Source organism: Pseudorca crassidens, chromosome 3 (genome assembly GCF_039906515.1).
Source record: "Pseudorca crassidens isolate mPseCra1 chromosome 3, mPseCra1.hap1, whole genome shotgun sequence".
Classification (NCBI taxonomy): Eukaryota; Metazoa; Chordata; class Mammalia; order Artiodactyla; family Delphinidae; genus Pseudorca; species Pseudorca crassidens.
The window spans coordinates 140,909,097-140,927,735 of NC_090298.1; the positions used below are offsets into that span (position 1 = coordinate 140,909,097).

Below are 18,639 nucleotides of genomic sequence, written 5' to 3' on the forward strand. Positions count from 1 at the left end.
ACCCCTGAATGGCACAGCAGCCAGGACCCCAATGGGTGATTATCCCAGAGGGAACCGTAGTGACACAGGGGCCAAAGCTGGCTCCCTCCTCTTTTGTTGGGCTTGCATTTTTTTTTCATTAGTTGTCAACACCTTAAAAATAGGAATATTTCACATAAAAGCCTGGATCTCTGGCTTCTCCAGATTTCTGACATTAGACCTGCATTCCCACTTTATAGCAATTAGCCACAACTAAATGACAACCACCAACTTCAGATGGGGACCTGTGCTTTGCCAGTCCCCACCACTCTATTGTACCTCAAGGTCAGCTGCCATTATCAACTTGATGGTCCAAATATTTTTCATCATAAAGCAATGTCTCTCTGTGTAGTCTTCAGGAACAGTAGGAAAGTCAGTTGCACTGCAAAGACCTCACAAGTCAAAGGCCTACTTCATTCATTTATACAACCTTAAGAGCATCTGAGTAAGAGATCTGTGAACCAGCCCAAATCCCCCCTTTTATCCACAAAGGGCACCCTAGGGATGGGTGCGGCAGTCACTCTACACACACCCCTTCATGCAGCTAAGAGGCAGAGCTGAGAGCAGCAGACTTCACAAGTCTGAGCCAGTTGCTCCTTTCGAAGTTCTCAAATTCCCTGAACCCAAAGCACTGGTAAGCTGGGTGGACACACCAGGCACTTGGCTGTACCAGAGTGAGGTTGTGGACGAAGCAGCCAGACCCAGGCAAAGCTTGCTGGTGCGCCCTCTGGTGGCCATGAGGCAGCTCTGCAGGCCTCCATGAAGAGTTTCGATTTGATTCCAAGTGAGCCCGTGTCAACCACCATGGTTCCCAAAGCAGGCTCCCCCCAACCCCATGTGTGCCAAGTTTTCAACTTCCAACTAATTCCTTCCCCAAACATTCCTGATCTCCATTCCACCCCTCAGCCACTCTCCTGGGCACCCATCTCAGTCTCCAGTGTGGCTGGACTCCTCCTAGGCTGTGTGGCCTCTTCACGGCAGGGTCCAGCCTCCCCATTCTTCACATCCTGGTGCCTCGCCCCAGGCTTAGCCCACGGCAGCCTCGCAGTGTTTGCAGGGAAAAACCCTACAGCAGTGGGGAGGCCAACCCCAACCTACAGGGTGAGCAGCACAGGCCAGGTGGGTCCCTCAGAGAACAGGAAGCACATGTCCCAGGAGACGATGTCCCAAGAGCTGCTGTGGCCAGATGGCCAATCTTCACAAGAAGCTGGGGATCTGGACTTTTATGTGAAATACACCAAGTTTTACAGGTTGGCTCAAATGTATATACTACCCAGGCCAAGAAAACACATTGGCGGATGGCTCCAGGCTGGGGCCCAAGATGGAGAGCTCTGCTGAGAACCTGCAGCTGACAGAACCTTCAAGATGCCGGGCGGAAGCCAGTGGTTTTCAACGTTTTGTTTATTTGAGTAGTCTGTAGCCATCATCATGTTTGATCCTGAGAGGCAAGCAAGGGAGAGAAAATTCTTGGACCCATTTTAGAGTCTGAGACATTGAGGCTGAAGTGGGCTCCTGGCAGGGTCAAGGTCACAGCTAGTGGAGAGAGCTCTGAGATACATGAGGCTGTGTCCCACGCAACAGCAGGCCCCAAGCCCACCCAACCTGGCCTGCCCCCTCTTAGCTGTGCCCTTCCTAGTCCCCTGGAGAGCCAACCACCCAACAACAGCTGAGACGGCGGCTCCCTGTGCACACCCACTGGCCACACCCACCCTCCGTGCACACAGCTACAGGACAGGCAGCCCGGGCAGAGCCATGCAGCTCTCTCCATGGGTGCACAGCCCAGAGGCACGCAAGCCCCATGTGGGGTTCAGGTCCAAGCAGAAACACCTCCTGCAGCCTTGCCCATCATGGGGAGAGTTGCGGGGGGGGGGGTCCCTGGGTCAGCCAGGCGAGTGGCCATGGCCAGCGAGGCAGCCTCACCAGTTGGCCTTCACTGCCTTGATGTCACTCACGAGGTTCTGGGCCAGGCAGATACCAAAGATCTGTAAGACGGAGAGCAGGTGAGGGAGAGGCCACTGGCAGGGCAGGTTGTCCAGGGCAGAGTGAGGGTATGCAGGGCCACAGTGGTACCTGGAGGAGGGCGATGCCCACAAAGATACCAGCCACAATGATCAGGTTGTCCTGCAGCCACTTTTCAAACTGGCCCACGCAGCCTTTGGTGTGGATGAAGCCCTGCTGCTCCAGCTCCTGGGGACAGATGGGCACCAGGCTCGGCTCAGCCCACCCACCACCACTGCAGGCCCCATCTCAGTCCAGCTTGCTAAGCTCAGCCCCGCCCAGGACCTTACACCTTAGTGCCTGCAGCCTGGAGCTCCACCACAGGGCCTTCTCCTCATCAGGGTCTCAGCACAGATGCCTTCTCCTCCGAGAGGCCTTCCCTGACTGCCCTGCCCCAATCCCATCACTTCTCTGATTTTATTTTCTTCCAAGTGCTTAGCTGAAATTGTCACATTATTGTTCGTATTTCTTTATCCATGTCTTACTGTTTTCTCCCTCTAGTGGAGTCCACTGCCTTGTGTTTGGCAGTACCAAGCCCCGCGTGCCTCCTAGGACTCAGCATCCCCTCCCCCGAATCCCTGAGGCCTTTTAGAGCCTAGAGGGGACCCCCCCTTCCGATCCCAGTGCCCCCAGCTGCCCCCAGCCCTGTCCCCTCCCCTCTCACCAGTTTGAGCCGAACATCGTAGCCACACTGAGTGTTGAGGACATCTTCCTGAGAAGAAACAGGCCAGTGAGCAACTCAGTGGGGGGGGGGGGGCATCCATGGGGTCTCAGGGGAAGCAGATGGAACCGTGGATTCCGCTGCGTCCACCGCTCCTTAAGCTAGGCTGGCTGGGACCCGTGCACCTCTTTCCCTGATGCCAGGGCGCATGGCCACAACACCAGCTTGAACTGCTTCAGTTTTAGGAACCCTGACTGCTCGAGTTTTATAAGAATGGGAAGAAACCTGGCCCTCGTTGTCCCTGTGCACTGTGACTGGAGGGGTGTCACCGAGAGAAGCTTCTGCTCTAAAGAAAGCCATAAAAGGGTCAGAACCCCCAACCAACCCTGCCACCCCAGCATGGTGGCCCAAGAGGAGCAGTCCCTATCCAACAGGCCTCAGCACTGCCCATGGACACAAACTCCCCAGCCCACAGGGCTACTCCTATGTAAGCTGACCTCCCCGACATCCACATCCACAGCCCCCAGAGCAGGGTGGAGTCAAGCCAGCCCGGGGATGGGCTCTTCCCAGACTGGGCCTGCGAACTGCAAGGCCCACCCCTCCTCACCAGGCCCCACTCACCACAGGGTCCCTGACGCAGCAGGAGAAGGGCACCCCGCAGCGCTCCCGGCTAGGGTTCACATCAGTGCAGTTGAAGTAGATATTGAGGTTCCAGTCGTTGGGCCCTCGGGCTCCGCAGCAAGACCACTAGTGGGTGGGAGAAGAACCCCAGGTGAGCCAGGCCCAGCCCAGGAGCCCCATCCTGTTTGGGGACAGGCCCAGGCTGCAGGAAGACAGGGCTGGGCTGGCCGGGAGGGGGCCTAGAGGCAGCCAGGCAGGCGGGTAGCTCCGCCACAGATAGGCCAGGCCTGGGCCCAGGGCCACCAGAGCAGCTTGAGGCTCCTGCCTGGGTTGGTGGGGGCTGGGTGGAGTAGGAAGGGGCTCCTGAGCTTGTCCCCTAGTCCAAGAGAGGCTGAGAAAAGGAAGGGAGGGGGCAGGGATGGTGGCCCAAGGACTGTGGCTTCCTCCAGGCCACCTTGAGGGGTTCGAGTTTCAACAAACCCTGTGGGGAAAGGCACCACTGAACCCCACATCTGTGACCCGTCTCCCCACACTTGCCCCAGCGATTTTTACAGAAGACCTTCTCTCTTCCTCTCTGCCGGGACAGGAGGGCAATCCTGCCACCCTCACAATGATCCCATTCCACTTTACAGATGCTGCTGTCAGCACCTGTATCACCATTACCCCTACCCAGCACATCGTGGGGCTGCAATGAAGCAGGGAGCTCGTGATCTAGTGGGGAGACAGGAGCACACAGCCTTAACTCACTGACATGGCACAGGCTGCTAAAAAGCTGGCCCTCAAGGGACCAGCTCAAGGCTGGTCTTGAGAGGCCTTCTCCTCTCCCAAGGCTGCCCCCAAGAGGCCTTCGCCTTCTCCGAGCTTCCCCATTTCAGCCCTTACCACAGTTTATAATTCTACACACACACGCACACACACACACGTTTGTTTGTTTTGCTCTTTTATCATCTGTCTCTTCCCCCAGACTACCATCCCCACAAACACAGGTCCCAGCTTTTTTCACCTCTGAATCCCCAGCCCCTAGCCCAGAGCCTGGCACAGAATAGGTCCATAACAATTCTGTGTTGAATGAACAAATAAATCACATCCTAACCACCTGCCTCTCTGTTTACTTCTGCCCTGGGTTGAGAGCTCCTCAAAGCAGGCACCGGCTCTGGTTCACCTCTGGATCCCAGAGCAGTTCTTGGGGTGGATGGCACCAAAGGAGTATGACTCTGAGTGTGTGTGACTACGCGTGTGAGTGGGTGAGAATGTGCAGGCGGGAGGTGTCTAGGATTTTGTGAACTGTTCACTGACTGCTTCTTCACAGGGGTTAGGTTTGCAAGCTTGAGGGCAGAGCTTCTGGGGGGCAGGTCTCAAACTCGAATATGTTCAGAGGCCAAACGAATAATATAAATGAGGGAAGAGGGCCGACAGGTATAATAAAATAGAGTGGCGGGGACGGGGCAAACAGTCCCTCTACCAGCAAAGGGGGCAGTGGCAATGTAGCACCAGCCCATACTGTGGGCCCAGTTTAGTAGAAGAAGAAATCTATATTTTTATGCCAGGTTTCCTCCTTTAAGTGTTCTGTAAGCCTGGCCTAGGAGCTGCCAGTTTGGATCCTCTGGCCTCTGTTCCCCAATGTTGTGACCATGCAGGGCTAGGCACATGGAGATCACGAGTGGCTGGCTTCCTCTCAGACAGGGGCCCTCCTGGCTCGCTTCCTTGGGGCCTGCCTGGCCTGGTGGGCGAGGGAACAGACCCAGCACACAGGGAGCTTTCTCCCTCATTCATCTGTCCAGCACGTGCCTCCTGCATGTGGTCAGAGCTGGATGCTGGACTTACGTATTCCTGAGCAAAGTCAATGAGGTTCTGGAGGTCAATGTCATCCCGATAGGCCTTGACATTGTTGTTGATGAAGAGGTTGAGCTGGTCTCGAATCCAGTCCTTGAAGACGAAGGCCAGGATCCCTGTTGCCAACTCCAGGAAGAAGATGAGGCCAAGGAACACGGAGAACTGGGGTTGGGGGCACACAGACAGTGGGGGTCAGAGATACAGGGTCTGGGGTTGCCACTGGGTGGGGCTCCAACCTCCTGCACCCTGACCCAAGACAGCCCAGAGTCCCCACCTTCTATCATGTTAGTATTGTTTTATGATGAAAAAAGATAGTGCTGTTCTTACCTACCCTGTTGTCTTTGAGAAACCACTCTCCACACACACATTCAGTTTCTGCTGCTACACAGCAGCCACCTCCACCTCTTTCCCCATTCCCACTCCCACACAGAGGACTGGGCATGCGTCAAGATCCCACCAATCAGAGCATTACCTCCCCTGGGACCACAGGGATTGGTCCAGAGGCGGCCAATCAGGACTAAGGAGATGCAGTTGAAGTACTTGGGCAGAATGGTTGGGAAGGGAGAGCCTCACTCAGCCTCCAGCAGGAGTTCCTGGGAGGGCAGCTTGAAGCCAGCACCCACCCATTCCCGGACATCTTTCCACCCCAAGAGGACTGGAGCCAACCCAGAGGGACAGAGCTGAGAAACAGAGCGACTAGGACAAGTGACACTGTGGTGGCTGCTGGATCCAAATGCGCTGGCAGCTAACACGCCCTTGGGCTTTCTTAGTGGCCCTTTTAGCTTAGGCCACTAGGTTTCGGTCCCGTACAACAGAAAGGATACTATAAACGTGGAGAATACAAATCTAGTGATTATTGTTACAATAACATAATAATAAAACTATCATTATTAAGCATGAACTATGCAAGAAGTGGGTGGGAGGAGGTTGGGGTCCCCAGTGGGAGGGCACTCACAAACTTGAGCAGGAAGGTGTTCTCCCGGAGGGCCCCAATGCAGCCGGCAAAGCCCAGCACCGACATGATGCCTCCTACCACTACAAACAGCCACACAGGGTCAAGGCCTCCCAGATCTGTCAGCGCCGAGATGTTGGAGAGAACACCCTGTGAAGGGCGAGCAGAGGCAAATGGGGAGAGCTGGCCCTCCCACCATCTTGACCCAGAGCAGCCCCACACCCTACCCCACCGCCTTACCTTCTCACCCCAGGCCCAGAGACCAATGGCCAGGAACAGGGCTCCCAGCACCTGCAGGAGCAGCAGCAAAGAGCTGAGGGCTGGGGCACCAGCATCCTTTCCCACCCCCAGCAGAGCCCCCTCCCCACTACTGCTCAGGGTCTTCAGGAAGCCAGGGGGAAAGAGAGAAAGAGGGGAAAGGGCTGTAAATGGGATCCAGGGTCCTTTCTTCTTTTTTTTTTTAACATCTTTATTGGAGTATAATTGCTTTACAATGGTGTGTTAGTTTCTGCTGTATAACAAAGTAAATCAGGTATACATATACATATGTCCCCATATCTCTTCCCTCTTGTGTCTCCCTCCCACCCTCTGCATCCCACCCCTCTAGGTGGTCACAAAGCACCGAGCTGATCTCCCTCTGCTATGCGGCTGCTTCCCACTAGCTATCTATTTTACGTTTGGTAGTGTATATATGTCCATGTCACTCTCTCACTTTGTCCCAGCTTACCCTTCCCCGTCCCCGTATCCTCAAGTCCATTCTCTAGTAGGTCTGCATCTTTATTCCCGTCTTGCCCCTAGGTTCTTCTGACCATTTTTTTCTTTTCTTTTTTTTAGATTCCATATATATGTGTTAGCATATGGTATTTGTTTTTCGCTTTCTGATTTACTTCACTCTGTATGACAGTCTCTAGGTCCATCCACCTCACTACAAATAACTCAGTTTTGTTCCTTTTTATGGCTGAGTAATATTCCATTGTATATATGGGCCATATCTTCTTTATCCATTCATCTGTTGATGGACACTTAGGTTGCTTCCATGTCCTGGCTATTGTAAATAGAGCTGCAATGAACATTTTGGTACATGACTCTTTTTGAATTATGGTTTTCTCAGGGTATATGCCCAGTAGTGGAATTGCTGGGTCATATGGTAGTTCTATTTTTAATTTTTTAAGGAACCTCCATACTGTTCTCCATAGTGGCTATATCAATTTACATTCAGGGTCCTTTCAATCTTCCCAAGAATGCATCTCAGTGTTTCTTCCCACAGGACACAGCTTGGAAGACTGAACCGTCCCCAGCCCTAAGACGGACGAAGGCGGGCCCCTTCTTGGAACTCAGAATTGGAGCAGAGGATGGCCAAAACAGTCCCACCAAGTGGCAGCAGCTGTTTCCTGAGCCTCTGTTCTCACCCCAGGCCTATGTTAGGGTTCCAGGCTCCTGGCATCCTCTCTGCCCCCTCCCAAGTCTGGTCCTCTTGCTGCCCTGCAACTCTGTGACTGCCACCTCACTCCCGTCCCACCCTTTCAACCTCCATCTGGCAGAGTACGTTTGTAGTTCACAGCCAAAGACCCCTAAATGACAGGGAATCCCAATTCAGCCCCGTATCAGCAGAGTGGCACCAGCCTAGGCCTTCTAAACACCACCCAGTATCCCACCTCATTTCCGTACTAGGAAGACCCCTGGATATCGAGGGCAGCTGCCTGAACCCGGGCAGGACATCTAGTCTCAGAGGGAGAGTGCCCCTCTGGCCCAAGCCCAAGGCTGCGACCCCACCTCTTCAGACCTCTCTCTCCCACCTGCTTTCTCTACAGGCTCCTTCCCCTCAGCACAGAGCCTCAGTCAGCTCCACCCCTGACCTGCCACCTTTAGCACCTTCCCCTCTCCAACCCCAGGCTCCTCCCACTGCTGTACTCTTTTCTAGAAATATTTTTCCTTCCCTCCCCCACACTGGATCTGGGATGTGAAACCAAACATCACTTCTGCCTCATCCCACTTGACCCGCCCGTGGCCTTTAGGTGAATGATCAGTACTTTCTCTTTCCCAAACCTCTCCATGGTTAACGCAACGCCGTTCCTCCTCCTGCCCTTTCTCAGCCTCCCTCCTACAGTGCTCTGCTTCACCTGCGCCATGCACATGGCTACCCCCCTCCCCCACCAGGTTCCAACCTCAGCCTTCTACCCTTCTTCTTCTCACACTCATCTTTCACCCCATCGTGACACTGGCATCTCCTGATCTCCACCCAAACCTCTCCCCGGCTCTAGAGCCCTTAGTCCACCTGCCTGCTGCAAACGCCTCCATGTCCCAGGATCCATTCCATGCACCAGAAATACATCAGGGAATAGGACACATGAGCTCTCAGCCCTCATGGAGTTTACACTCCAGTGGGGGAAATCCACAGTGAGCAAACAAGGTAATTTCAGATACCAACAGAGCCTTTAAAGAAAATCAAACAGGGTGATGAAATGGGGAGTTAATAGGGTAGTGGGGGCATGTTTCAGTTAGGGAGCATGGTGACATTTTAGCTGAGGTTTGAATGATGAAAAGGTGCACTGAAGAGAAGAGAATTCTAGGCGGAAGTACTGGTAAAGGCCCAGAGGTAAGATCATGTTTGGCGGTGCAAGGGACAAACTGAAGGGCAGCAAGGCCAGACACCACAGGGTGCTGTGGGCCACGGGGAGGAGTCTGGACTGTATTCGAGTGAGAAAAAACTGGAAGGTTCTGAGCAGGGTAACATAAGGGTCTGCTTTCCATTAAAATAAAAAAATCTCTGGGCCTGTTTCACAGGTACCTCCTTCAGGCCACCTTGACCCAAAACCAAACCCCCAAGTGGCCCAGTCCTGTCAGTTCAGCCTCATAACTTACCCTGGAGCCTTCCTCACCCTTCCCACCTGCCACCACCCCAACTTTGCCCCAGCCCTCCTCCCTGGTCTCCCTACCTCCAAACCCTGCCCCTCACTCACCCTCCCCATGTCAGCCAGGCAGATCTGCCTCCAAAACAGAAGCTAGAACATACCCATCACCCAGCACTGAAGCCTTGAGTGCTACCCTCTGCCCTCAACATAAAACTCAAACTCTCTGCCCCAGATCTGGGGCCTTTCACACTCGGGCTCCCCATCCTGGAGGACCCTGGAACAAGCCTGGGTCTCTCGTGCCTCTCGCCCCTTGACATCTGAGGGGGGTTCCCTCTGCTTAATGCTCTGCCTCACCTCCATCTACTGCCCACTGAGCTGTCACTTTGACTCTGCACTTACTGGCTGTGTGACTCTGGGTTAAAAGATTTAACCTCTCTGTGCCTGTTCCTTCACCTGTAAAATGTAGATAATAAAGTAGCTGCAAGAATACAGTAAGTTATAATTCATTTAATCTGCGTAACAGTCCTGAGGGGCAGGCTTCATTATCACCCACTCGCTGCCAGGGAAGCTAAGGCCCAGAGAGAAGTGACTTGCCCACTGTCTCACAGCTAGGCCTGCTTCACCCAGAGCCCCAGACTTCCCTGACTAGTGCTCTCTGCACATGGCTCACACCCTCGAGGCTGGGCACTGCTGGGGCCAAAGGACACCCACATTGCATGAGCAGCATGTGGGTAAAGGGCAGTGCCACTGAGTCCTGATAAACAAAACTGAATGGGTCTGGCATTCTGACCCAAGACGTCAGAAGCAGAGACTGCAGAGGCAGCAAGTAGCCTTGGAGATATGGGATGAAGAGGGAGAAGGGAAAGATGACTTGGCAGGGCCCAGGGCTATAGATGCCACCCTGGGAGGAGCACCAGCAGCTCCCTTCTCCAGGCAGGGGCAGCCCTGCCCTGGAGCCTCGGTTTGGTCAGCTGTGGATGTTGAATTCTGTTCCCCAGGGCCAGCTCTCCTGGCCTCTCATCAGGAAATATCCCCTGTCCCCGGCCGAGAACTAGGGCGATTGGCCCTCCCTGCCCGCAAGCCTCTTTGGGGTGGGGGTGGGGCTTCGACCTTTGACCTACCCTCCCCCTTTGTAGGAGCTTAAGGCGAGGCAGCAGGCCCAGGTACTGGAGAGGTAAAGGGGCAGGAGACGGAATCCCGTCCTTCGAGGAGGCTCTCATCCCTACGGGTAAAACCAGGGGTGGGGCTCCGCGTATCCCTGACACCCCCGGGTAGCAAAGGGGCTGGGAGGGAGAGGGGGCGCCCGCACTAAGCGTGCCCGTGGGGTCTTCACGGAAACACCTCCCATTTCTCCGCCGGGCCTCGGGAAGACCCCGGAAGACTGTCCCCGCCCCTCCCCCCGCCACTACCGCAGTGGCTGGGACCCGTCCCCTGCAATCCGGGCCTCTTCGTAGTTCCCCTGGGTGGTCCTGGGGGTGGGCGTGGAGGTGCGAATGGGAGGAAGGAGTGGGGGGACGGTCCCAAGCCCTTGTGGCAGAGAGTGTCTCCCCCTAGTAGGGGACTGAGCCTCCTTCTCCCGCCATCCCCAGCACAGGGCCCAGAACCCACCCCGCTCTCACCCAGAAGACGATGTTGAAGCCAAACAGGAAGTATTTCCCGCAGCAGCCGACCTCGGGTTCCTGGAAGTGCTGGTGCTTGCCGGTCATGGTGAGCGGCCGCCCGCCGGCCCGGGAACCGGAGCCGGGGGCTGGGCCCAGCCCTCCGCGGGCCGCCCGGGGCTGGAGCCGCCCGGGGCCTAGCCCGGCGGCTGCGGCTTCATGGCTGCGGCCACCCAGAGCGCCCGTCGGGCCCCGCCCGCCCCCCAGGGTCCGCCCCGCAGGGACCGCCCTAGGCTCCCGGACCGCCCCCTGCTTGGTCCCCCTCAGAGCCCCACCTCTAGGCCTGACTCCGCCCCCTCCATAGGCTCCGCCCCCAGCCTTACTCCCCTTTGGAGCCCAGTCTCCCGACTGTCCCCTCCGGACCCCACCCCCATACAGGCCCCTCCCCACAGCCCGACTCAGCCCTCTCGGAGGCTAGCCTCTAGGCCTGACTCCTCCCTATGCGCTGGCCGCTGCAGCGTCCTTCAGACCAACCTGAGATGCTGAGGGCGCCGCAAGTCGCAGACACGAAAGACCCCTAGTTCCCCCCACACCGCAAAGCTCAGGACCAGCGCCACCCCAATCCCCGGCCTTGCCGTCTGTTCCCATCCCTAGAGAGGAGTAACTACTGAGCTGGTGAGCGAGAGGAGGATGGTTATATGGATGGTGTTTAGCACACGTGCAGGACGTTTTATTACAGTGGAGTCCAATCAGAAGCGCTTTTTGGGTGCTGGGATGAATTGGGAGATTGGGATTGACATATAAACACTTGATACTATGTATAAAATAGATAACTAATGAGAACCTACTGTATAGCTCAGGGAACTCTACTCAATGCTCTGTGGTGACCTAAATGGGAAGGAAATACAAAAAAGAGGGATATTTGTATACCTATAGCTGATTCACTTTGCTGTACAGTAGAAACTAACACAACATTGTAAAGCAACTAAACTCCAATAAAAATAAATTTTTTAAAAAAGCGCTCATCACTGGATGGAAATTCTTTTTTTTTAAATTTTTTTATGGCTGCGTTGGGTCTTCGTTGCAGCGCGCGGGCTTTCTCTAGTTGCCGTGCGTGGGCTTCTCATCGGGCTGGCTTTTCTTGATGCGGAGCGAGCTTCAGTAGTTGTGGCTCACCAGCTCTAGAGTGCAGGCTCAGTAGTTGTAGCTCGCGGACTTAGCTGCTCTGCGTGCATGTGGGATCTTCCCAGACCAGGGCTCGAACCCATGTCCCCTGCATTGGCAGGCAGATTCTTAACCACTGTGCCACCAGGGAAGCCCCAGAAATTCAGTTCTACCTCTACTCGTTCAAACTCAGAGTGGATGACACATGGGTCTTGTGAGGGCCACTCCTGCTGCTCCCTGCCCCTTCAGTTTTGCCAGGGGCATATACTGCATCCCCTGGCTCAAGCCCCTTTGGCGGTTAAAGCCCCCCGCCCACCATCTAACCCCTCTCCCCCCTACCAGCTTCCACCCTGATCAGGCTCCTTGGTACCTGGGGTGTCTCACATGAGCCCTCTCAAGGCAGGACTAGAGCAGATCAAGGTTTGGGGGGCCTGAATTTTACTCAATTTTAGAGTCCTCTTTAAAAATAATTCTGGTTTTGTTTAAAAGTATTTATTTAGGAAACAGAAAGGGGCTTAAGCTTCACCACCTTCCAGTTAATCATCGTCTAGCAGAACCATAGTAAGGCCTGACCACCTCTCCTGGGCCAGGGCCTCATCAGTCGCCCCCTCCCCCGCTCCCGCCCCTCTAGGGACCCACACACAGCTGGCTGAGGGGAGGTGTGGGATACAGGGCAGGCTCCAAGGCTACAAATCTGATGAGAGGCAATCCATAAAAGTTTTTAAAGCAGAGTGATCAATCGAGAGAGCCCCCCACTCCTGTCCCTGAGGTCCAGCTCTGGGTCAGCGGCCTTGAGCCCCCTCCCCCAAAATGGAAGAGCCTGGCCCTCAGGCTACCTAGCCTCTTTCCCTGAGGTAGGGAGCACGGAGTAAGTCCTGGATCCTAGGATTCTCTCCTGTTATCTTTCCACCTGCAGCTGAGCCCTCCTCCCACCAATAACTCACCTCACCCCACTCTACCCAACCCAACCCCCAGGGTGAAACAAGCCCAGGCTTTCCTCCACCTTTCCGTTGCCCTGGTCCCTCACATTGGGTCCCCCACCAGAACTGCCCCTTGTCCTGGGCCCCAATTCACATTAAAGAGTGTTCGTATTCACTCCAGAATAGGTGAGAACCATGCCATCTGCCCCCAGCCCAGCCCCTTTTACACACACACACACACACACACACACACACACACACACACAGCAGTGGGAGGCTCAGGGGCAGCCAAATGGGCAGTGGTGCCAGGGTCCCCTCACACCACAAATTTGTTCTTGCCTAGGGAGTTGCTCTTGGCGGCCGTGTCTGCGTGGGCCTGGTACCCAATGATGGTCTTTGTGGAGAGTCCCAGGCGCTCTTTGTAGACATGCCTGGGAGGTAAGTGGGAGAGGAAAGGAGACAGGCAGTCAGCAGCGGGTCCTGGAGATAACGTGGGACCCTGGGTCCTTTGCTCAGAGCTCCTACCCTGGTTCCAACCACAGTAACTCCTGTTGTATTTGTCTTACCCATGTGGAAACCCAAAATGTGCCTAGTGCAAAGGAGAAGAGGTCTGTTAAGAAACAGTTTGAAATTGAGATGCCACACCCTTTACACAAGTGGTGAAGAAAGAAGGGAGAGACAGCATGCAGAGTTCCAGAGGTCTCCCTTGCAGGCCAAACCATGCCCCTTCCACCACTTTCCCCTTCTCTCCTAGAAGAGACCCAGCCCCCACCCTGTGCCAGAGATACCGCTCACCCAATGCGCAGCACGCCCTCCTGGTTCTCTGTCTCCCTCGTCCATATGGCAATCTTGTCCCCCTTGGTTCGGATGTTGATGACGGCCCCACACACCTCCCGGCTGTGCTCCTCAAAGCTCTCCCCGATCAAACACAGCAGCTGGAGCCAAAAAAAAGGAGGAGGATGAGGCTTCCTGGTGGGCACAGAGTCTGCCCCCACCACCCTGAGACCACCGCTACACACCAGCCCAGCCCCTTCCCTTGGGAAGCCTCCCTGCCCAGTCCCCCACTCACCGTCTCCAGCCATAGGTGGTCCAGCTCACTGTGGCGCTGCTGCTTGGAGAGGCTGACCAGCCAGCGGCCACCCCGCCTATTCCTGCTGTCTTCCCACATGGGCTCAATGCCATCCTGGGAGGCAGGCTTGCAGATCAACCACCCCTTTGTTCAGAGGAAAGTGAGGGCCTGGACACCTCCCCAGGTCCTGCTCTAGCCCCTCAGTAGGCCTCCACAGGCCAGGACCTTTCTGCCTTCATCCCTCCTGTACAAGCAGGTTCTACCAGCCATTCAGCCCCCCAGACCCTCCTGTGAGTTCCCATGGGCCCCTAAGCCTCAACATCTGTCACCTCACATAGCCTTGCGTGGGTGTGTGTTTATCTCCCGTACTGAACCAAGTTCCTTGATATGAGAGTTCAAATGGAGGTGATTAAGAAAGCATCTGGGGAGGGGCTTCCCTGGTGGCGCAGTGGTTGAGAGTCCGCCTGCCGATGCAGGGGACACGGGTTCGTGCCCTGGTCTGGGAAGATCCCACATGCCACGGAGCAGCTGGGCCCGTGAGCCATGGCTGCTGAGCCTGCGCGTCCGGAGCCTGTGCTCCGCAACGGGAGAGACCACAACGGTGAGAGGCCCGCGTACCGCAAAAGAAAAAAAAAGAAAAAAAAAGAAAAAAAGAAAGCATCTGGGGCAACCCCAGTGTGGCCAAAGGCAGACATTCCAGGCTCAGCTGCTGGAAACAAATCACCTAAGGAAAATCTTTAAATGCTGATGTCAGGGCCCCACTGCACAGCACCTCCAGGGACAGGCCTGGACATTGATGAGTGTCCTGAGGCAATTCTGATGCACCTCCCTAGTTAAGGAGCCAGGCCAGAAACCTAGACTCCTTCCTTGTTCCCCCTTCATCCCCCTCCCCTGTCCTTCAAGGTACAGCTCAGGTCTGACACTCTGTCCATGCTTCTGCCGAGCGGTCCTCTGATCTGAAATTATACTTGACTCTGAGGGAGGCTGTCCTCGGCACCCCACCCCCAAACGCCTGTGAGGGAGGAAGCTGGGAAGAATCAGCCCCCCTGTGCCCTGGGGACAGGGTGGGGGTGGGGAAGCAGGGCTTACCTTGAACAGGCGTAGTCACAGCCAGAAGAGAGCTTACTGGCCAGCTGGATGTTATTGTACATCCTGGAGAGAGGCCCCCACCCCAGGCTGAAAGTCCAGGCTTTTTAGAGCCTGGTTCCAACTGGCCTCAGACCCCCTCAATCTCTTACCAGACCCCACTGCTTTCCACCCACCTTCCAGCCTCCAAGCCTTTGCTCATACCGGTGCCCCCTGCCAGGAATTCCATCCCCACTTGCCCAGACCTTCGAATCCTACCTTCTCACCCACCTCTAGGGTTTGTGAAGCACCTTTCAGATCTCCTCACTGGATCACCACAGACACTGAGACAGCCTTAAAACTCAGTTTGTGGCTGAGACAAGCTCAGAGAGGGGCAGGAACTTGCCCAGGGTCACAAAGTATGGAGCAGCAGAGTCAGGGTCAACTCCTTGTTTCTCCCACTTCCCAGGCTCTCTCCCTGGGTCCCAAGGAGGCTTCGGGGGGGATGTGCCCCAGCCCAATCCCCCCGCCACCTCCTTGCAGAACCCACCAAGCCCCAGTCCTCAGCAGATGCTGCAAGGCCCCAGGGAAGACTGGGAAAGCTGTGTAGAAAGCAGCTCCCTGGAGGGGTGGGGTCTGCGAAGGATCCCCAGCTCAGAACCCCATGGCCCCAGCCTCCTCCATGAGGGACAGACACTCATGCCCAGAAGTCCTCCACGGTGTCAAACTTGATGACCAGATGCAGGTTGTCCTGCCAGGCCCTGCTGCAGTCATTCTTGAAGAACCACAGAGCCCACCTGGAGGAGGGCGGGCCAGGAGGAAGCAGAGTGCACCCACCTGCCCGCCCCCAGCAGCAGCTAGGTTGGCAGGGAAGCCCTGTCCCTCCAAGGGCAAACAGGGAGATAGGATTTGGGGCACAGGCCGCCCAAGGTGACTGGAGCCAGTTATCCTGAAGGGCCAGGGGATAAGTGAGGGCCTTTAACCCAGAATCTCAGCTGGGTCAAGGCTGGAAGGGCCACCAGAGCCCAAGTCTTAGGCCAGCTCTGGCCGTTCCCAGATGAGGAAGTGATTCCAAGGCCAAGAGTAGGGCCTACCTGTTCAGCAGTGGGTACAACTCCAGCTTGCTCTCCACGGGGCCCTCGGCCCGGGCCTTCCTCAGAGCCTCCTCACCCACCCACACCCCCGCTGCTGCCTCCTCTTCCTCTTTCTCTTTCTCCTCCTTCTCTTTCTTCCACTTTTGGATTCCACCCTCAGCCTCTTTGGCCTGACCAAAGAAAGAAGTCAAGGTGGGCGATGAGCCCCAGCCTTCGCTGCCCAAGGGGGCGGGCGGGTGGACTTACAGAGTGCGCGGTAGCCATGCTACAGCCTGGACTCCACGGGCACCCAGCATCCGAGGGGGTCCCCAGCTGCCGGCCTTTAACCCACCATCGCCCCGCCCCGCTCACCCAGGACAGGGGACTGGGAGGAGCCAGCGTAGGGGTGGGGGAGTGGGGTGTTCAGAGCAGGAAGGGCTTACACTATTACTTCCATCAGCAAGCATTTAGTGAGCACTGCAGCCCGGGGGCTGGGAATACAGCTGTGACCAGGCAGACCTAGCCTCCGCCCACATGGTGCTGGCCATTTGGGGGCTGAGATACAATGGTAAGTGTCAGTATTAGGGGTCTGCCCTTAGTGAAACCGCATTCCGCCAAGGGTGGACACTGAATTTAAAACGGACCGTCCCAGACATGGCAGAAGCTGTGACTCTGAAATGGGGGAGGGGGGCAGGGCGGGGCCAGGTCCGAGATCTTATACACACATTGTGGTGTCTCCTTTTTGGCTCTGCTGTCATTCACCCCCTCGATTTCGCCATCAATGTCATCTGACACAGGCATTTATCTGGTCTCTGGAAGCACCTAAGGGTTTTCTTTCTAATGTGATTATTTAGAAACAAGGAGGATATAAAAAAATCCACATTTTTGGTTGCTCTTGAAATTTTAGAGAGGTCTGGCAACACTGAGGCCTCCTTCTCCCAATCTGCTACAGCGGACGCTGCCTTAGGGAAGAGCAAGTAAGGTTCCACACAGGCCTGCCGGCCCACTGCACTCCTGCTTCCTACCTCCTGGGCCATCTGAGTGTTCTCCACCTGGGCATGGATGGCGAGGGCCAGTGCACCTGTCATACAGCCTGGGTTCAAGTCCTCCCTGCCCTGACCTCAGCCAAGTACCTGAACCTCACTGAGTCTCAGTTTCCCTCTCTATAAAATGGGAATGTTAATGATACACAACGCAGAAGCTTAGGTATTAAATGATATAAAACACGTAAAGCCCACAAAACAAGGCCTGGCTCAGTGGTCAATAGCAGTCAGCTGAGGGCTACCCCAGGGTGGAGGAGGGACTGGGGAGGTGAGGGAGGGAGGGAAAGCTCTGGCTGGGGAGACCCTTTCCCTGCCTTCTGAACAGCAGCCTTTTCTGCAGGGGCTGAACGCTCCCCAAACTTCTTAAGGTTTTTCACCCTCCCCTTGTCCACTTTGAGGGTCCCAGCTCTGTAAGGGACCAGTCCCTTCCCCTACCCCACAGCCAGAGAAGCCCATGACCACCTGGAGGCCGACAGTTAATATCTGTTCAACCCACATCCCTAAGCTCCAGGGGGTGCCAGGCCTAGGCCTAGGAGGCAGTGAGGAGCAGAAGATGAGTGTCCCCTGTGCTCTGGTCTATCAGGGGAGCCAGGCATCAGGTAATCTCACAAAGACCTGTGTCATCATAAATGCAGACCTCTGGAGGAGAGGAATTCACAGATGGGAGAAGACAAAATCCATGACCTGCGCTGAGGGCTTTAGAGCAGCACTTCTCAAGAGCATGGATCAGAATCACCTGCAGGGCTTGTTAAACACGGACCACTGGGCCCTGCCTCCCAATTTCTGATGCCTTAGCACAGGGCTTGGGCCTGAGAATTGGCATTTCTAACAAGTTCCCTGATGATGCTGGTCAGAGATCCCGTTTCAAGAACCACCGACTCAGAGGCAGTTCACAGAAGAGGTGACATTTGAGCAAGCATTAACTAGGTAGGTGGAGGAGGGCATCTCGGGGAGTGGAAGCAGCACGTGCAGAGGCTCTGGAGCAAAGGGCCCGTGAAGTACTGGAGGAAGAGAAGAAAGACCACCACTGTCGCTGAGGCCTAAAGGGGGCAAGGGGGGTGAGTCTTGATCTTAGGAGAGTGGAGAGCCATTGGGTGCTTCAAGTGGGTACAGAGGGGCTGCGGAGGTAATCAGATGGGCTTTCTAGCAAGTTCTCTGGCTGCTGTGCAGGAAACAGGCCCTGTGCAATTAAGAGCGAGTGGGAGGAGATCTACTTGGATGCTGACGTAGCTGTCCAGGTCACGAATGGGGTGGCAGGGAAGATGAAGAGAACATGTATTTAGAAGGAAGACTCAGTAGTGCTTGGTTGTGGATAGGCTCTGGAGAGGTGGGCATGAAGTCCCAGCTCCCTGTTGCTGCATAACAAACCACCCCAAACAGAGTGGCCTAAAACTATAATAATCATTTATTTTGCTCACAGAACTGCAATTTGGGTAGCACTCGATAGGGACGGCCCATCTCTACTCCAAAGCCCTATCGATTGGAGTGGCTTACAGGCTGGGGCTGGGGCTATCTTCTCACTCACAGTGGGGCGGTCTTTGCTGGCTGACAGATGGAACCTCAACTGGGGTGTCAGCTGGGACAGTTCTATGCAGCCTCTCCATGTGACCACTTGGCTTCCTCACAGCATTGTGGCTGGGTTCTCATAACCAATGTCCCAAGAGATGAGAGGCAGAAGCTGCCAGTTTCTTAAGGCCTCAGCCTGAAACCTGGCACAGCTTTATGTCCAGTGTACTCTTTTTGAGTCCCAGGGCCCACATTCAACAACAGGG

At 55.4% G+C, this 18,639-nt stretch overlaps 2 protein-coding genes across 5 annotated transcripts; both read right to left on the bottom strand.

The window, feature by feature from the left end:
- Positions 1 to 1,401: 1,401 nt before the first annotated feature.
- TSPAN17 (tetraspanin 17) lies at positions 1,402 to 10,772 on the bottom strand. 4 transcript variants are annotated; one of them, XM_067732756.1, is made up of 9 exons: positions 10,555 to 10,768; positions 6,324 to 6,374; positions 6,087 to 6,233; positions 5,123 to 5,293; positions 3,299 to 3,424; positions 2,681 to 2,728; positions 2,089 to 2,205; positions 1,939 to 2,000; positions 1,402 to 1,456 (listed from the first exon to the last, which is right to left on the bottom strand). In XM_067732756.1, the coding sequence occupies exons 1-9, from the start codon at positions 10,639 to 10,641 to the stop codon at positions 1,420 to 1,422; spliced, it is 846 nt and encodes a 281-aa protein (XP_067588857.1). In that variant the 5' UTR covers positions 10,642 to 10,768; the 3' UTR covers positions 1,402 to 1,419. The 4 variants fall into 4 exon arrangements, with proteins under 4 accessions (XP_067588857.1, XP_067588860.1, XP_067588859.1 ...); XM_067732759.1 differs by lacking the exon at positions 6,087 to 6,233 and having other exon boundaries at positions 10,555 to 10,772; XM_067732758.1 differs by lacking the exon at positions 6,324 to 6,374 and having other exon boundaries at positions 10,555 to 10,770.
- A 2,161-nt stretch (positions 10,773 to 12,933) lies between these two features.
- Positions 12,934 to 16,912, bottom strand: EIF4E1B (eukaryotic translation initiation factor 4E family member 1B). The gene is given in 7 exon segments (XM_067730248.1): positions 12,934 to 13,048; positions 13,413 to 13,552; positions 13,687 to 13,812; positions 14,787 to 14,838; positions 15,447 to 15,548; positions 15,846 to 16,015; positions 16,850 to 16,912. Coding segments are annotated over 7 exon segments (768 nt in total).
- Positions 16,913 to 18,639: the final 1,727 nt, after the last annotated feature.